The sequence below is a fragment of the Triticum dicoccoides genome, chromosome 5B (genome assembly GCF_002162155.2).
Source record: "Triticum dicoccoides isolate Atlit2015 ecotype Zavitan chromosome 5B, WEW_v2.0, whole genome shotgun sequence".
NCBI classification, from domain to species: Eukaryota; Viridiplantae; Streptophyta; class Magnoliopsida; order Poales; family Poaceae; genus Triticum; species Triticum dicoccoides.
This window is the reverse complement of record NC_041389.1, coordinates 693,368,015-693,387,561: the sequence shown is the minus strand read 5'-3', so window position 1 is coordinate 693,387,561 and position 19,547 is coordinate 693,368,015. Positions and strand designations below refer to the sequence as shown.

At 46.6% G+C, this 19,547-nt stretch overlaps 1 protein-coding gene and 1 pseudogene across 2 annotated transcripts; one reads left to right on the top strand and one right to left on the bottom strand.

Moving 5' to 3' along the window:
* Window positions 1-526: 526 nt before the first annotated feature.
* On the top strand, window positions 527-2,460 carry LOC119310557 (annotated as a pseudogene).
* A 1,169-nt stretch (window positions 2,461-3,629) lies between these two features.
* LOC119312691 (serine/arginine repetitive matrix protein 1-like) lies at window positions 3,630-10,055 on the bottom strand. Of its 2 annotated transcripts, none has more exons than XM_037588441.1 (11): window positions 9,945-10,055; window positions 9,436-9,858; window positions 7,735-8,259; window positions 7,175-7,288; window positions 6,337-6,414; window positions 5,870-6,020; window positions 5,725-5,795; window positions 4,806-4,895; window positions 4,493-4,687; window positions 4,340-4,414; window positions 3,630-4,079 (listed from the first exon to the last, which is right to left on the bottom strand). In XM_037588441.1, the coding sequence occupies exons 1-11, from the start codon at window positions 9,984-9,986 to the stop codon at window positions 4,053-4,055; spliced, it is 1,791 nt and encodes a 596-aa protein (XP_037444338.1). In that variant the 5' UTR covers window positions 9,987-10,055; the 3' UTR covers window positions 3,630-4,052. The 2 variants fall into 2 exon arrangements, with proteins under 2 accessions (XP_037444338.1, XP_037444339.1); XM_037588442.1 differs by having other exon boundaries at window positions 7,175-7,285.
* Between the last annotated feature and the right edge of the window lie 9,492 nt (window positions 10,056-19,547).

Sequence of the window (19,547 nt, the reverse complement as noted above, 5' to 3'; positions counted from 1 at the left end):
CGTTACAACTAGCTGGCAGGAATCAAAAAGGAGAAAATTAAACTGGCGTCAAGTCGTTTGTTTATTTCCTGGGAAGTCGTTCTTGCCCATTCTTCCTCCCACAGACCTGGAGTTGGATCACTACATTGCCAGTAGACCGAATACACTCTCTCAAACTGCAACTGAATAGCTCGATCTGCTACTCTCTCTCCATCGCCCTTGCTACACCCCAGCTTTCTGATCATCCTCCAAGTGATCCGGCTCATCGCTGCTCATCCCAACAGTTGGTCTCCTCGTGTAACGGTGTAAGTCAAACCAAGCTCGCTATGTTTTCTTCTTCTAGATCCATATACCTTATATCGCTTGCATAAATATGATAGCTAGCTATGGTCTATGGATAGTTTCTGAAGTGGCTAGCCCGTTCGCTGCCATGAGCACGTACGGTATGCAGCTACATTTGGCAGACCATATGAGTACATGTAGACATGAATATGTTGTTGTGAGGTGTTCTTATGTTCCTGTATACTTTTCAGCGGACCACACATCAATGGCAGGAGGAGGAGGAGGACTTGTGGTGCGTGTGTGGAAAGAATGGGGGATCCAGATCTTGGTTGTCGCCAGCTTCCTGCTTCAGCTCATCCTACTCGTCTTCGGCGGGTTCCGGCGGCGCAGCTCCTCTGCCGTGCTGCTGGCCTTCCTCTGGCTGTCGTACCTGATGGCCGATAACATCGCAGTATATGCCCTTGGGCACATGTCCCTTGAAAGCAGGCCGGGGGATGACGGGCTCGTCGCGTTCTGGGCAACCTTCTTTCTGCTCCACCTGGGTGGCCAGGACACCATCACTGCCTTCTCCCTAGAGGACAACCAGCTATGGAGGCGCCACCTCCTGACTCTCCTAGTGCAGGCATCGGGAGCCGGCTACGCCATCTACCGGTACATCATACCGGGTACCTGGAACTTGGTCTCGGCCACCATAGTGATGTTCATAGTGGGTTTCCTCAAGTACGGGGAGAGGGTGTGGGCTCTCCAAAGAGGCAGCAATGGCAATTTTGCTTTGTTGAAAGTTTACAGCAAAACTTCTCAAGAACGGGCTTACATCTTGAAGACCAGAGCTAAGATGGATAGAGAGGAGGAGATCCTATTCGACGCTCATTACATGTTCCATTTTTGTATGGGTGCATTTATCAACGTCAGCCTCGAAAGGTGGTCCACCGACGCTGTTCTCAGTTATTTAGACCCCGTTCTGCCTCTGCCCTATAAATTCAACATGGACATCAGGACATGTATGACCTGGTCGAGGCGGAGCTCTCCCTTCTGTATGACCTGTTTTACACTAAGCCGCAAGTGGTTCACAGTTGGCCAGGCTACTTGATCCGTGCCATCTCACTGCTTGGCACGGTGAGCGCATTCTTGTTGTTCCGTCTCGACGACGGTAAAGGTGCTCACAGCAGAGTAGATGTCTCCATCAGTTACATGCTATTGGTTGGGGCCATCATTCTGGAAACCACATCAGTGTTTGCAATTGTAGGATCAACATGGACGTGCGGCTACTTGCACTGTCAGGGATGGAACCGAACTAATGCTATGGTTTTGTGCATTCGACGACTTATCCAAGTGGGAAGCCAAAGAAAATGGTTGCACTCCATCGGGCAACATAACGTGTTGGATTACTGCACCTGTAACCAAACCGATTGGATGAACAGGATTGTAGAGGCAACTGTACTTCAAAAGTGGCGGAGAAAGGTGAAGTTCTCAGTCAGTACAAAGATCACAATGAAGTTCAAGGAGCTAGTGTTGGGACAGGTACGGAAAACAATGACTTATTCTAAGTCATGGAGTATCCTGGATGGACCAGGAAAATATGTGCTAACAAAATACAGGCTCTTGGATGATATCGGCTTTTCCGTCGAGGGCAGGGATTTCGCCCATTGCATTCTCATCTGGCAAGTTGCAACCGACATTTACCTTTGCTGCTGTGATGACACCCAGCATCAAAGAAGGTGCCTCAACGCTGAAGAGGACGATAAAGTTCTTGTAGAGGCAATAAAGGTATTATCTAAGTACATGGGTTTTCTAATGATACACCCAAGCTTACTGCCCGGCGGAGTTCCAAGCGATTCTACCATCAATAATTTGGAGGACCTGTGGAAGAACAGCAAATTTTCTACTAGCAAGGAGTTTGCTAGGTCATTACTTGCCGATGAGAATGAGGACCCTAAGTTGAAGACGTCGAAGCCATACTCATTTCTTGCTCGTGAGCTGCTTGGAAACAGAATGAATTTGCCGATGCTGCGAGTCATCTTCGGGGTGTGGGTGGAGTTCCTGTGTTATGCAGCCTACCATGGCACCGGCATTTCCCACTGTATACAGCTTGGCAGGGGCGGTGAGTTCCTCTCCGTTATCCGCCTCGTCATACATCACATCCAGCTATTTCATCGCAAGTATAGCGAGAGGCTTCCAAGCGACGCTGACACCCTATAGGAGAGGTTGATTTATATGTTGATTTATATGCCTCGAATGTAATTTAGTTTCTTTGCTACCCATTTCTATTGGTTTAACTAACTCTGTTTTTATGGGCATGCATGGGACACAAAATGAGCTACTCTATCATATTTGCTGTTAATTTCTATGCCTCGAATGCAATGTAATACCCATTTCTATTGGAATAATAACTCTGCTTTTGTGAGCATGGAACAGCAATAAGAGCTCCTCTATCATCTTTGTTGATGTTTTTTATTGGATTTCTTTCTCTTTTGTTTTCTGGAGAACTTAAAAGTGCTCCCGTTGATAGGCTGTTTGTGCTGTTGACCTCCGATCGAAAATAAGTGGCGCAGCTTTGGAATAAGGTTAGTTCAACCTTAGTTCAAAGCTGCGCCACTTATTTTGGATCGGATGGAGTACAAAACTAGCAGTGGCCGTCACAAATGTGAGGGTGTACTCTTTCTTTAGTGTGCTGAGGTTGTCCAAGAAACAAAATTCCGTGTTTCGTAACTACCTCATATATATGATGCTATTACAAATAACTTGCCAGGTGCCTGCGTAGTTGCACGAGAAACATCATTAATTATGTTAACCATTTTTTGGTACTCATAAATGTATTTGTTGTACTACCTACAGAAACAATATAGATTCATAATAATTGTGTTGCTTATACATAATCTTAGATCAATATGTTCATTATATTAGATCATCGTGTACATTTTCATGGAGATCACATGAAGATGTGACACAGGTTACTATGATAGTAGTACATGGAATGGAAGGAAGGAAGGAATACAGTTCCATTTTTTAAGATAAAATTATTTTATTGGTAATTACTTAATGAATTCGTTTTCGGGTGATACTTAAATGAATTCTGATATGGTATTTGGCAAGAAACATTTAGATGCCTTTGGAACATTTTGGACGTCCAAAAGAAATTTTGGTTATACAGAAAGCACAACCTATCCGTGTGACTAAATCACCCTGGCTTGAAAAACGCAATTAAACCACCTTTTTTTTTTGCGGAAAACCCACGTAGACCTTGCCTCTTAATGCCCAGCTAGCGTTTCCAGACTTTTCAGGTCTCATCGAACTGCCTTGAAGTCGTTAAAGTGCGTAGCTACGAATGGTGGATGATGCTCTCTGAAATAGCGCGGCGTGGGACTCAGTTCCAGAAACAAATAATTGTTGTGATATAGTATGTCTTAGTTACATCACATTCGATCGGCATCGGCTAAATCTCATAGACCCTAACCGTGCCGCCGTTAGTTTCGGGCTTTCGGCATGAGTGCTGTCCTAACTATCTAGATAGATACATGGCGCACCCCTTCCCGAGCGAGCTTTTAGGTTTAGTAGAAGTAAACCAAGCGAACAGAAAACAAAATAAAAAATAGTACACAACTATTCTGTCCTGCTTCTACCCTTCTGTTGTCGGCAAAAATCAACCAAATATGTGCATCATCAGGATACCTCGTTCGTATTATACGCACCGGTGTTTGGTCCTTCAATTGCCGAGCGAATCAACACAGTTGATGAAGAGGCCCCAACATTGCTGGAGCACATGCCAATCCGGTCAGACCTTCGGCTTCGCATCAATCTTTGGAGGAAGAGGGCAGCCCCTGATTACAGCCAAGACAACGTCAGTTATCTCCCGGTTCGACGCAGCACAAAATAGTTCCCCCATTTGATATCAAAGAGTGCGGCTACATTGTTTATGCAACAATTAAGGATTAGTTACTGAAAACGCTGCCATTTCATCAGGAGTTAACGGGAAAAAAAACTGCTGCAACTCCTGTTTCTCCAATACCGATTTCCCTTTTGCTTCCAAGCAACAGGATTGCACGATACGTCGTTCAGAAAGGATTCAGTTGTCACATACCGTTAGTTTCTCATTTGCAGACGCAGGCTGAATCTGCAACGTTCTAATTGTCTCCCTTTGCAGTAGGCTTCCTTCCTACACGATTATATATAATACCATTTGTCAGTTGCTCGACAGCTTGTAGATCTAGAAAAGGGGACGCTAGAAAGATACCTCAAGAGCAGCAACTCTCCTCATGGCATTCTCTAGCTCAGCCCCACATCTTCTTGCAACTTCTTTCTGCTTAGCTATGTCAGCCGTCAAAGACTGCACCTGAGCTAATTGATACTCACGATCTTGCCTGACTGCTTCAAGTTCACTCTTAAGAAAATTCACCTCCTCCGCTAATTCGTTCTGTTTCGAGACTGCCTATTATTAAAGGATTTGATTGACGTCAAGACATAGGTAATGAAAAGAACTTGCCTTGAAACCTTTCAGGCTACTACCCTCTGCCTTTCCAGAAAGATTTGTCATGAAAAGAACTTGCCTTGAAACCTTTCAGACTACTGCCCTCTGCCTTTCCAGAATCCAAGTTCTGCTCATCTCTCTCAACCTTCTCTATAGGAGTTTCCACGTGCTGCAAAACACAGAACGTCATAAAAGAAGCTCAGTCAGTTACACTGATACCTGACATAGGGGGGGTCGTCTAGTCAAGCTGTTGATATGTGTGGCAATAAGCTGTAGCTAACTGTAGACAAATGGACAAAAAATATCACAGCCAAACAGTATGCTGGTTGGCACAGGTAGCAGCTTCAAGTGAAGTAAGACGACAGGAAGATAGAACGATTACACTTTCACTATCAAATGCCAAAAAATGACGAAAAAGTTGCTCCTAGATAGTCCACTTGGATGGCATTTGTTGGAAGTCTAAAGCACACCGCACAATCCTGATTTGGTTAAGGATGCTACAAAATTGTCGCATTTGCCCAAACGGCCGAACACTCTGGTCATAAAGATAATACTGACCATATTTCAGGAGAGAAGGGAGCTCAAAGCCGTTTCCTTTTGGAACTAAACCAAGAACATGTTGCAACTGGCACTCTGGCAGTGCCCTTGCGTGTGTTTGTATGGCATGTGTGAGGGCACTGACATGTGGGCTTGAGTAGGAAAATGGCTTTTACCCTCCCTTCTCTCGTATAAAGTCGAAATAGTACTGTCTTGGTGGCACAAGTCGGGCTTATACGCATGCTTCCCAAGATGTCAGAATTGGAGTGCCTCTCCCTCCCTATATAAGCACCTGATTTATACGGTTTTCCAAGGGCACTTTCCGTGAAGATTGTGCAGACTCTTTCGATGCTTTTTCTCTCGACAGGAACTGATATGATAGTATCCTGGGCATATCCACTTTATTAAAGTTAACTACATGCATTTTAGCAACAGAATACTAAAAGTAGCAAATTGCCCACCATTTTCTCGAGTCTATCCTTGTTTAGCGCCTGAGGTGATGCACTCGATCCTTCCTTTGCCAACTGTGTCTCTACATCAGATACCAATTCCGTTAGTGAGAGAAATAAACAGTGAATATGAAGTTGAAAGGTTTCACTTTGCTACCATTCTCCACATACTGCACATACTGCATCTTCGTTGATTCAAGCAAACTCCTGAAGTCCATGATTTCAGCCGTGTCTGCACCTTCCTTCTCAAGAAGCCAGATGCAAGCTTGCAGCTTTTTAATGTTTTCTAACAGCTTATCCTTTTTCATCTAAAGAGTGAATAACCACAATTACAATACATCAGAATTGACAAATTTAAGGATGAGATTTAAAATATCACTGTTCTAAATAACAGCCATCCACAGGGCTGCTTGTACTATAAAGCTAAAAAGGTGGGGCGTAGTAACTAAGAGATTCAAATATTACTGGTTTACAACTATGTTGGCAATTCAATCAGATTCACTAATGAACACAAGCAAAGGGCATAGATTGAATGTCTTTCAACCAGATAAGTAAGTGAAACAAATCATTTACATAATACTACCAGCCAAGCACTAGTTAAATCAGAATCAAGCTATTCCATACCTCCCTCAGTTCCTTTTCAGATTCTGCGCGTATCTGTTTTTTCATCTTTTTGCGACGAGCACTTCTGGATGGACCCTCCTGATGAAAAACACGACATAAACAGGTAAACAACTGTGACAACTGTACAAAGTAACATTGAACTTCATCTCAATACTTGAATTTTGATTGCATTTTTTAATAGAACATGCCGAGATAGTGTGGTTTTGTTTGATAAAGTACTGAATGCAATGGGTGTGGAGCTGTTCTTATACAACGTCTGGATGGAAGAAAAGTATGAGGAAGGATCAACCCCTCTAAACAGGCTTAAAAAGGAAAACCCGAAACAGTGAGTCGACAACTTAAATTTGTCCATGTTGCAAGAATATATAGCAGTAAACGTGAAAGGGCAATAACGCAAAAATCGAAATAAATAAATAAAGGGACACATTAACTCTGCTAAACTTATGATAGTGTACACCAATTTTGTTAAATGCTTTCACTTGGGTATTTGTTCTACAAACATGCAATATGTTTCTCAGTAAACATCATCGTCAGTCTTCCTAAGCTCCTAGTTAATAAGTTGGTCTGTAGTGGTCTAGTGGAAATTTGTTTAAGAAAGTGTTTTAATCTCAACTGTCAACATTCCCAAAATGATTGGTAATGGGATTATAACCACGTAGCATAGATAGTTCCCACCACTCCAAAAATGAAGTAAAGAGCAGCGCCGCAGATGAATTTTCAGTAACACACAGAATCCATCTATTTGGTAAATTTAATTATTGCCCCCTATTTTCATGTCAGATTGACATCACGGCAATTTCAAAATATGCACCGATACACAGTAGGAGATCTTTATCACCTTGTGATCAGTCTGGGTCTTTGCATCCCTCCTCCCACTATCCAACTTCTGCTCATCCCCCGGGATTGCATGATCAGGTCTCTCCTCCACTGCAGCTGATAAAGTTTCTGGCTGCTGCAAAATGCAATGAAGCCATGAAAGAAAGTAGGTAAAGTTATTAGTTTCCCGCGGCGGTGAAAAGTGAGAACACCTATGCGCATGCACTACACATTGCTATGGTACCACTTACAAGTTACAACAAAGCACCTCTTAGCGCTAGCAAACAAAAGGTCAAGTTGATGAAGGATGTGAATGCACCAATTTCGGTCTAACTCGTTATGAATAGATAGTATCCAATTCCCTTAGTGCTAGCAAACTAAATCAAATTGGTGATAACAATATGCCTAAAATGAAATATATTACTCCCTCACCAGCGATAATTAATATTGGATCAGAGGGAGTACCAAAAAATTAGAAGAGCAAGTCGTATAGATTGGTGAACCACTGAAACATAACAAATAGATCCCCAAGGTAATCTCCCAAGAGCTCTAAAAATTCTAAAATTTGAAGTAAAGCAGCACCTCGCTGTTGCAGTTTCTGTAGCTTGGCCGATTCTCCACGGACAACCCATCGACTGACGATAACATTGACACCGCCTTCTCCCCTTCCTCCTTACCTTCCACGGCAGCCTCGGCTGCGTCCGCCTCGCCTTGGCGTGGCCGCTTGGCGTGCTGCTGCTCCGTTAGGAGCTGAGTGATCGGCGGCGACCTTTCTCGAGGCCTAACTTTGGAATTCAGCGGCGGCGACTTCTCTGCTCGGTGCCTGCTGCACGGCGGCGGATTCGGTTCCTGGCACCTGCTGGCAGAGCACAGAGACACATGCCGGTGGAGGCTCCCGGACAGCTGCTGCGGCTCCAGGGGGGCGTGCAGCTTGGACGCGCAGGATTCGATGGCGGCGTCTGCGCCCCGCAGCTTGAGCTGGAGCAAGGGAAGAGGTGGCGTCAGAGGGGAGCAGGAGGAATTGCATACCTCCCTCAGTTCCTTTTCAGATTCTGCCCGTATCTGTTTTTTCATCTTTTTGCGACGAGCACTTCTGGATGGACCCACCTGATGAGTAACACGACATAGACAATTAGACAGGTAAAACAACCGTAACAACTGTATAAAGTAACATTGAATTTCATCTCAATACTTGAATTCTGGTTGCATTTTTTAGTAGAACATGCCGAGATAGTTGTGGTTTAGTTTGATAAAGTACTGAATGTAATGGATGTGGAACTATTCGTATACAATGTCTGGATGGAAGAAAAGTAGCATTAGAAGGATCAACCCCCCTAAACAGGCCTCAAAAAGTAAACCTGAAACAGTGAATCAATACCTTCAATTTGTCCATGTTGCAAGAATACATAGCAGTAAACATGAAAGGGCAACAGCGCAAAAATTGAAAAAATAAATAAAAGGACACACTAACTCTGATAAACCTATATGATAGTGTACACCGATTCTGTTAAATGCTTTCACTTGGGTATTTGTTCTACAAACATATAATATGTTTCTCAGTAAGCACCATTGTCGGTCTTCCTAAGCTCATAGTAAATAAGTTGATCCGTAGTTGTATAGTGGGAATTTATTTAAGAAAGTGTTTTAATCTCAACCACGTAGCCTCAGCCAGAGATTTTGATGCCAACTCTTAACAGTATAAAAATGATTGGTAATGGGGTTCTAAACACCTAGCATAGATATAGTTCCTACCACTCCAAAAATGAAGTAAAGAGTGGTGCTGCTCTTTACTTGGGGGATGAGCAAAATGCTATGTGTTTCCAGCAGCCGGGAAATGATGAAAGTTCTCCCAGAGATTTTGATGTCAACTCTTAACAGTATAAAAATGGTTGGTAATGGGGTTCTAAACACCTAGCATAGATATAGTTTCCAGCAGCCGGGAGAACTGAGAAGTAAGAGCACCTATGGGCATGCACCACACATTGCAATGGTACCACTTACAACAAAGCACACTAAAATCAAATACGCCATTTCAGTCTAAAACCAAGTTGATCAGTGATGTTCATGCGCCAATTTCGGTCTAACTCGTTATGAATAGATAATCTCCAATCCCCTTAGCGCTAGCAAACGAAATCAAATTGGCGATAGCAATATGCCTAAATGAAATAATTACCAAAAATATTAGCAACGTTTAGGTTGGTGAGCCACTGAAACATCACAACTAGATCCCCAAGGCAAATCTCCCAAGAGCTCAAAAATTCTAAAATTGAAGCAAAGCAGCACCTTGCAGTGGCTGTGGCTTGGCCGATTCTCCACGGACGACCCGTCGGCCGACGACGCCGCCTTCTCCCCTTCATCCCGACCATCCACGGCAGCCTCGGCCGCGTCCGGCTCGCCTCGGCGTGGCCGCTTGGCGTGCTGCGGCTCCGCCAGGCGCTCGGTGATCGATGTGGACGGCGGCGACCTTGATCGAGGCCGAACTTCAGACGGTGGCGCCTGTGACCGGTTTCGACTGCTTGGCGGCGGCGACCTCCCTCCTCGGCTCCTGCTGCTCGTCGGCGGATTCGGCTCCTGGCGCCTGCTGGCGGAATAGAGGGACACATGCCGGTGGAGGCCCCCCTGCGCGGCCGGACGCGGAGGCTCCAGGGGGCGGTGGAGCTTGGGCGCGCGGGGTTCGGCGGCGGCGTCTGCGCCCCGCAGATTGAGCTGGAGCAAGGGAAGAGAAACGGTTGAGCAGGCGGCGGGGAGAAGCAGAGGCGGCGTAAGAGAGGAGCAGGAGGAGGAGAGCGTACGCTCGCAGGCGGCGTCGGCTGAAGCGGCGGGAGGCGCGCCATGGCTGCGGCGGTTCGCGGGAGGACGACGGCGAGGCGAGGATGAGGACGACATGGGTAGCCCACAACAAGGCCCGCGATAGCAGAGATACCGGGCCGGGCTCCTCTGCCAGCCTTCTTCTCTCTCCGTCCATGGGCCTGGCTGCATCACCCATGCGTCTCCCCGACCCATGGGCTCTCGACATGGCTGAACCAGTTTTGGCTCTCGACATGCAGTGAGTAGCTCTGGATCAAACTCCACTGGTGACTTGGCAAAGATGATGGCGGAGCTGGGACTCCGGGAGGAGGACCTGAACGACGTCGTCTATGATGAACAAGAAGCGCCGCCGGAGGCGGCAAGGTGGGTGGCAGTAGTCCGCGTGCATATAGACAAGCCGTATGGCCAGTATTGGTTCTTCAAGAACATGCGATCGGCTTGGGACCTAGCTCACGATTGCAAGTTCCGCCTCCTTGAGGACAATCTCTACACCGTACAGTTTTTCTGTCTGGGGGATTGGGAACGGGTGACGATGGATGGACCGTGGAACTTCAGAGGAAACTCAGTCATCCTCTCCCCCTACGATGGAATCACAAAACCATCGGAGGTAGCTCTGGACACTTTGGACATATGGATTCAAATCCATGATGTTCCTGACAAGTACGCCCATCTGGTGGAAGCTCTGGCCGGCAGAGTGGGAAAGGTGTTGTTTACTGAAACTCAAACACAAGATTTTGCTGGCAACTTCTACCTGGTATGGGTGCAGATCGACGTATTCAAACCTCTCAAACATGCGGTCTCGATGATCAGGGATGGGCAGCGCCAGATTTACTTGGTGAAGTATGAAAAACTTCCGGACTGGTGTGCTGTGTGTGGGCGTCTTGGCCATGTCTACAAGGAACATGGAGATGGAATACACGCTCCAACTGCTTTGGTTTTCAAAAACCTCCGGGCCTCGTGGGCAATGCGTACTGGTGCTGGTCCAGGCGGTGGGCGCGGACGTAGAGGAGGCAGAAGAGGAGGTAGAGGAGGCCGTGACAAGGGACGGGCTGCTGCACAGCCGGTCTACGACGAGGATCCAAAGGCAACCGAAGATGCAGAGAATGATGGAGATTCAGAGATGGCTGCAGCAGAATATAACAGAAAGAGGGGAGCTGAGCGTAGCTCGGAACAGGCTACTTTACCCAAAGAAAGTGCATCCACCGGTAGCCATATTCTGGCTCTCCCACCTCCGACAGTTCCCCCAAGCCCAAACTCCACACAAGACCTGAAGAGGACCAAGGTTACCATTGAGTCAGAGAAAAACAAGGCAAGACCAGAGCTGAAGTTGGCGGGCCCGCTGGACGGGCGCCGCCGGGGACAATGAGTGCCTTCTGCTGGAACTGTCGCAGTGTGGGCAAAGCCGTGACAGTCCGAGAGCTTCGCGATTTCGCGAAGAAATTTGTCCCTACCCTGTTGTGCATCGTAGAAACACAGATTGATAGGACTAGGGTAGAAGCTCTGGCAGGAACTTTGGGTTATGATAATGCATATGCTGTTAGCAGCCAAGGCCGTAGCGACGGAATTGGACTGTTTTGGAATAATTCAATAAAAGTTGATATTCTTGGTTACTCTGTTTATCATGTGGATGTCTCTGTTGAGGAGCATGATCAGGATAAGTGGAGATTTACATGTGTGTACGGAGAAGCGCAAACACATCTGAGGCATCAGACTTGGACAGTTTTGAAAAACATAAGCACTATGCACGCGTTACCATGGCTATGTATGGGTGATTTTAATGAAGTTTTACGTCCGGACGAGCACAAGGGAGTTGGTGAACGGAGCAACGCCCAAATCCAGGCCTTCCGGGATACTATGGATATTTGCATGCTGCTTGACTTGGGCTATAAGGGCAATTTCTGGACGTTTGAGAAAAAGGTTGTTGGGGGAAGCTTCACAAGGTGCAGGCTGGATCGTGCCATGGTAAATTCGGCCTGGTTGAGTAGGTACCCTGCAGCCTCGGTCACGCACCTCACGGGCTCCACATCAGACCACGCACCGCTGCTGCTTGATTTTGGCATCCAAGAGGAGAGGAACATGAAGAAATCGTTTTAAGTACGAGATTATGTGGGAATCTCATGATGGTCTACGGGAACTGCTCACGACTGGTTGGGACACAGGACCAGCTTGCGTTTCGGTGGAGGATATGCGGCAGAAATTGCTAAACCTCTCTAGCGGACTGGATAGATGGAGTAAAGACACTTTTGGTAGTGTCAGGAAAGAAATTAAACAACTAAAGAGTGCACTAGAAGTTTTGAGAGGGGATCCTTTGAGGACCGGACCAACTAGTGCTGAGTTAAAAATCAATGAGAAGCTTATCGAGATGTATCATCGAGAGGAAATCATGTGGCGTCAAAGGGCAAGAATTGAGTGGCTTTCTGCAGGGGACAAAAACACAAAATTCTTTCATCTCCGAGCTAGCCTCCGGCGAAAGAGAAATATGATAAAGGCGTTGCAAAACTCCCTAGGAGCAGTGGTGGTGGATCCGGCGGAACTGAAGGACATGGCTACCTCGTTTTACCAAGATCTATATGCGTCGGAGGGCACTCAGAATATGGAGGCTGTACTGCAACACGTCCCACGGAAAGTTACTGCAGAGATGAACGCCCTTCTTTGTGCCCCGTACACTAATGAGGAAGTCAAAAATGCTCTTTTTCAGATGTTTCCAACAAAGGCGCCGGGGCCGGATGGGTTCCCTGCACATTTCTACCAGCGCCACTGGGATATCTGTGGGGAGGAGGTAACAAAGATTGTTTTGAGGATAGTGCATGGTGAGGAAAGCGCGGAATGCATCAATGACACCGTTCTGGTTTTAATGCCTAAGGTAACGAATCCAACTGTCCTATCTCAATTCAGACCCATCAGTCTTTGCAATGTTCTATACAAGATTGCCTCCAAAGTTGTAGCAAATAGATTGAAAATGATCTTGCCTGATATTATATCCGAGGAGCAGTCAGCTTTCGTGCCAGGGAGGCTGATAACGGACAATATCATTTGTGCTTATGAGTGTCTTCACTTTATGAAGAAGTCCAGATCAAAGTCAAACAGCTTCTGTGCCCTAAAGCTGGACATGATGAAGGCCTATGATAGACTCGAATGGTCTTATCTACGAGCTATAATGACAAAGCTTGGTTTCGCTCGGCAGTGGATAGATATTGTCATGAGCATGGTTGCATCAGTTTCTTTCTCGGTTTTATTCAATGGTGAGAAACTAGAGCCTTTTAAACCTTCCAGAGGTATCCGGCAGGGAGACCCCATCTCCCCCTACTTATTCTTGATTGCAGCAGAGGGCCTTTCGTGCCTCCTCAAATCCAGTTCTCAGTCATCGTTCACAGGTATTCAGGTGGCTCCAACGGCTCCTACCGTTAACCATCTTTTGTTTGCAGATGACAGCCTGTTGCTTTTCAAGGCCAATGTAGAGGGGTCAGCTGAGGTGTCAAACCTACTGGGCACTTATTGTGATGCATCGGGGCAAAGAATTAATCATGAGAAGTCTTCCATATTCTTTAGCAAAGGATGCCCGACAAGCACAAGGGAGGATATCAAGAACGTGCTGCAGGTCCAGAATGAATCTTTGAGTGAGCGCTATCTAGGCATGCCAACAGAGGTAGGCCACTCCAAAAACGGCACTTTCAGGTATCTCCGTGATCGGGTATGGGAGAAGATAAAAGGCTGGATGGAAAAGATCTTGTCTTCGGCAGGCAAAGAAGTTTTAATCAAATCTGTGGTACAAGCAATACTGGTCTACTCCATGTCATGTTTCAGATTGCCACGGGGTCTTTGCGAGAGTATCACTTCGATCATACGACAATTCTGGTGGGGAAGCAAGAATGGACGCAGGAAACCGAGCTGGGTATCTTGGGAAACAATGACAAGACCAAAACATCTAGGGGGCTTGGGCTTCCGAGACCTCGAGATTTTTAACTTAGCTTTACTTGCGCGCCAAGCGTGGAGGTTGCTAACTGATGACACATCTTTGAGTGCTAGGATATTAAAAGCGGCATACTTTCCTACTTGCACTCTGTTTGAGGCCGAGTTGGGTTCCAGACCATCACAGATTTGGCGTTCAATCCTGGACGGACGTGATATCCTGTCACAGGGGGTCATCAGAAGAATTGGAGACGAAAAAACCACGGAGATATGGGAGCATAATTGGATTCCAAGGGCTACTGTCAAGAGGCCCATCGCTTCTTTACAGCAGGACCCGCCGACGAGGGTGGCGCAGCTGATTGATGCTACTTCTACTTCGTGGAACGAAGACTTGGTGAGGGCGACGTTTACTCACTTTGATGCTGAAGAAAAAAATCCTGCGAATACCACTGTGTACACGTAATGTTGATGACTTCTGGGCCTGGTATGAAGAGAGCAAGGGGCTTTTCAGTGTGCGATCGGCATACAGGATGATCATAAGGACAAAATTGCATCGGGAAGCATGGTTGAATGAAGAGGAGGGCGCGTCCAACGACCACCAAGAGCAGAATAAATGGAGTAGCATTTGGCATATACAGGTTCCTTCTAAATTGCGAATGTTTGTGTGGCGTTTGGCTCGTCAGTCCATGCCAACCGGAACACTTTTGAAGCACCGTAACATGGCGACGGAGGATACCTGCCTTATCTGTGGTGCTGTTGATACTTGGAGACATGCTCTACTAACCTGCCCCATGGCTAGCAGTGTATGGGCGTTGGCACCGGAAGACTTGGTACAATAGTTGGTGGAGAGGCAGGAGATCAATCCAAAAGAGTGGCTGTTTGCCTTGCATGAAATACTGGATAGCAGCAATTTTGTGAGGTTAATTGTTACCATATGGGCCATCTGGGGAGCACGAAGAAAGGCGATTCATGAGGACATATTCAAATCACCTAGTGCTACAGACGGTTTCATTAATAGCTACCTGGCAGATCTTCAGGTTGTGAAAGGCATAACAAAGAGACCAGCAACAGTGGTGCAAGCAAGACCAACACAATGGCAAGCACCAAGTGAGGGGTGCGCAAAGGTGAATGTAGATGCAGCGGTGTTTGGTCGGGCAAGATTCGGAGCAGTGGCTACGGTGTGCAGAAGCTCTAACGGTAAGTTCCAGGGAGCGTCTACGATGTTTTACAAGCACATTGCTGATCCCCAGACACTCGAGGCCCTGGCCATCAGGGAGGCTTTAGCTTTGTCAGATGATTTATATCAGAGGAGAATACATGTTGCATCTGATTGCAAGGTGGTGGTCGATGATCTAAAGAAGGAAAACTCATCGGGTTATGGTGCCATCATACAGGAGATAGTCAGCCGATCAAATGATTTTGAGATATGTAAATTTAGTCATGAGTTTAGGAGCTCGAATTTTGAAGCTCACAACTTAGTGAAGCATGGTTTATCCCTCGGGGTTGGCCGCCATGTTTGGTTAGGCCACCCTGCAGAACTTTCTTTCATCCCTGTAAACATTGTGACGTCTTAATAAAAGCTTCGCGAGGTTGTCTAAAAAAAGGAGCGGTGGTCTTTGTATTTTTTGGAACGATGAAATAAAAGTGGAAGTTATTGGTTATTCGAGGTATCATATTGATGTTCTAGTAGATAATATGGTGGATGTGCAGGTTAGAGTAACCTTTGTCTACGGAGAGGCTCAGGTTCCGGATAGGCAAAACACATGGAATACTCTGAAGAACATAGCCGAGTCACAGAACAGGCCTTGGGCGGTCATTGGCGATTTCAACGAGGTGCTGAACCTCAGCGAACATGATGGAGTTGGAGGTCGAAGCCAAGCTCAGATTGATGGCTTTCGAGAGGCTGTTGACACATGTGGTTTGTCAGACATTGGATATACGGGAACAAGCTGGACTTTTGAAAAAAAGGTTGCTGGCGGTACCTTCACTCGTGTCCCTTTGGACAGATGCTTGGCGAACCCGGAGTGGCTGGTTGCGCTCCCAGGATCAACGTTACACCACAAAACAGCAGCTAGCTCCAATCACGTATCGATTCTCCTCACCATACGTGATTTGCATGCATGTAGGGCGGGCCCCAGGGAATTTAAATACGAGACCATGTGGGAGAGAGAGGAATCTCTCTCCGCGGCTGTGGCAAACCGGTGGAGCATCCAGGAGGACAGGACGGTGCAATCATTGCACGCAAAGCTAGGGGATCTGGCTGGGGACTTGTCAGCGTGGGACCGCAACACCTTTGGATCAGTGTGGAAAGAAATAACTCATTTAAAAACCCGGCTACAGGAGCTGCGCGATATCCCAGGAAGATCCGGCCCCACACACGAAGAAACGAAGATCACAGGTCGGCTAGTCGAGCTGTTCCACCGGGAGGAGATGCTCTGGCGCCAGAGGGCGCGTCTGGATTGGCTGGTTCACGGCGACAAGAACACTTATTTTTTCCACCTGAGAGCTAGCAAACGGCGCCGAAAAAATCAAATTAAATCACTACAGGACGAGCAGGGCCAGGTAATAGCTGACCCAAGGGGGATGGAAGAGATGACAACAGCATACTACAAACATTTATACACGTCAGAAGGGGTGCATGACATGGAAGAAGTGCTCAGATACGTACCAACCAAGGTAACGCCTGATATGAATAACCTGCTGAACGCGCCATATTCCTAGGAAGAGGTTAAGTGTGCCTTTTTTCAAATGTTCCCTATCAAAGCGCCTGGCCCGGATGGGTTTCCTGCTCACTTTTTCAGCGTCACCAGGAGCTGTGTGGAGACGAGGTCACATCTGTGGTTCTCAAAATTGTTGAGGGGACAGAGACTGCTGCTTGCATCAATGACACGGTACTGTTCCTCATTCCCAAGGTAAAAAATCCCACACTTCTCAAACAGTTCAGGCCAATAAGCTTATGCAACGTGCTCTACAAAATTGCATCCAAGGTAATATCCAACAGGCTAAAGCAAATACTTCCAGATATCATCTCTCAAGAGTAGTCTGCGTTTGTGCCTGGCAGATTAATCACAGATAATATTATCACAACTTATGAGTGCCTGCATTTTATGAAGAGGAACAAGGCTAAAAAACATCAGTCATGTGCCCTCAAGCTAGACATGATGAAGGCCTATGATAGAGTTGAATGGACCTATCTTCGAGCTATAATGCTTAAGTTGGGATTCTCCACTAGGTGGGTTGACATTGTTATGGGCATGGTATCAACAGTGAAATTCTCAGTTATGTTCAATGGAAAGAAACTTGATGAGTTTTGTCCTTCACGTGGGATCCGGCAAGGGGACCCGATATCTCCGTACTTGTTCTTGTTAGCAGCAGAGGGCCTGTCGTGCCTTTTAAAATCACAAAGAGAGTCATCCAATTTGGATGGGATTCAAGTGGCTCCCACAGCGCCACTAGTTAACCATCTACTATTTGCTCATGACAGCCTACTGTTCTTCAAGGCAAATGGTGCGGGGGCTACCGAGGTGAACCAAGTGTTGGATATTTATTGCAATGCAACAGGTCAGCGTATAAACTTGGAGAAATCTTCCATTTTTTCAGTAAAGGCATCCCTGAGTCGGTCCGCAATGATATAAAAAACTATTCTGAATGTCCCGAATGAAACCTTGAACGAGAAATATTTAGGGATGCCCACTGATGTGGGGGCCTCGAAAAATGGATCATTCAGATATCTGAAGGACAGATTGTGGAACAAGATCCAGGGGTGGATTGAAAGTACGATGTCATCTGCAGGGAAGGAGGTGTTGGTTAAGGCTGTGGCACAAGCAATACCAGTGTTCTCGATGTCTTGTTTCAAACTGCCAAGAGGGCTATGTGAGCATTTGAACATGTTGATTAGAAAATTTTGGTGGGGAAGTAAGAATTGGCAGGCAAACCACATTGGGTTTCATGGAAGGCAATGACTCAGCCCAAGAGCATGGGAGGACTTGGCTTCAAAGACTTTGAGCTTTTTAACCTAGCAATGCTGGCTAGACAGGTATGGCGCATGCTTTAGGATCCTGCTTCCCTCAGCGCGCGGATTGCGAAGAGCATATATCATCCAAACACAACCATCTTGGACGCCTCTCTTGGAAGCCACCCGAGCCAGATCTGGAGAGCGCTAATAGAGGGACGCGACATGTTGAAGCTTGGTCTTATCAAGCAGATTGGCAATGGTGAAAGCACCGACATATGGTTGGACAACTGGCTACCTAGGAAGGAAACTATGCGACCATACGGGTGCATGGCCAACATACCCCCCACCAAAGTATCGGAGTTGATAGATCATACCAATGCAACTTGGAACAAACCTAAGATAGATGCCACTTTCTTTGCATTTGATGCCAGGCTGATCCTGACCATACCGCTGTGCACAACACCCATGAAGGACTTCTGGAGTCGGGCACATGAAAGGACGGGCTTGTTCATGGTGCGATCGGCATATAATATGCTAGTGGCAACAAGGCAGAGGAGAGAAGCTTGGCTGGAAGGTACCTCGGGATTGTCAACAATGCAAATAGACTCCATCTCGTGGAAGATGCTTTGGAAGACTGAGGTCCCATCCAAAGTGCGTATGTTCTTGTGGAGATTATCAAAGCAATCATTGCCAACTGAAGATGTTCGGGAGCATCGTAAGATGTCGACGACCAGCAATTGTGGCTTTTGCGGCGCTGAGGACTCATGGCGCCATTCTCTTCTAGAATGCACCGTCTCTAGGTGTACCTGGGCGCTGGTTGACCAGGATTTAGGCTGCGCCTTGGTGGCTACGAGTGAGAACCATGCCAAGAGCTGGCTCTTCAACTTATTGGGGTCCCTCTCTCACGATCAGTTCACCATCGTGGCGGTGACACTGTGGGCAGTGTGGACTTCTCGGAGGAAGGCAATACACGAAGGTATATTTCAAACACCACATGAGATAACAGCTTTTGTCAAGAGGTACATACAAGATCTCCAAGTTCTATGCAAGCCAAAGAAGCAACACAGTGTGGTGACGACTGGGAGGCGAGTGCGCAGGAAACCCAAGGCACCCCCGCCGAACATCGCTAAGATTCATGTTGACGCGGGAGTCCAGGGACAGCGAGGAGGATCGGCAGTGGCGATTTGCCGTGACAGCCAGGGCGCCTTCCTAGGCAGCTCAGCACTTGTGGTCGAAGGAGTATGGGACGCTGTAAGTGCATCTAGTGCCCCTTAGTGATTTTGGTGTATTGAAGACTTATAGGTTAAGGGACTAATGCGTTTGTGAGTGTACACAGGTCTATAAGTCTATGAGGAGTTTGATATTTACAGGGAAAGTCGACCCCTAAAAATGAATATATTCGACTGAAGATTTTGGTATTTCTGAAGACTTTCATGAAGACTTTGAAAGTGAAGAAATTGGTGTTACCATGAAGATTTGATATTCATGCGAGGAATATGAAGCTTGAAGACTTTCGTTTTCATAGTTTTGTTTTTCTCTTTCTTGAGTCCTAGGAAACATCGTACTGTTAAAGGGGGTCGAGGAAATACTAAGGAAAAATTTCCAAGTGATGCTCAACTCAAAATCCTACACCTACCAAACCCTTCGAGTGAAGCCTTTGGAAATCTCATACAGTTCAGTCAATTTCTTCAGTGACAGAGACGAAGTTCTTCTGGTCGCTGAG

Excerpts from the sequence above, each read along its gene's own strand:
- LOC119312691 (XM_037588441.1), bottom strand. The coding sequence starts at position 9,986 with ATGGCGCGCCTCCCGCCGCTTCAGCCGACGCCGCCTGCGAGC. Across the intron at positions 7,289-7,734 it reads ACAGAAACTGCAACAGCGAG|CAGCCAGAAACTTTATCAGC; the intron begins GTGCTGCTTTAC and ends TGCATTTTGCAG. Across the intron at positions 4,415-4,492 it reads GGAGAGTTGCTGCTCTTGAG|GAAGGAAGCCTACTGCAAAG; the intron begins GTATCTTTCTAG and ends ATAATCGTGTAG.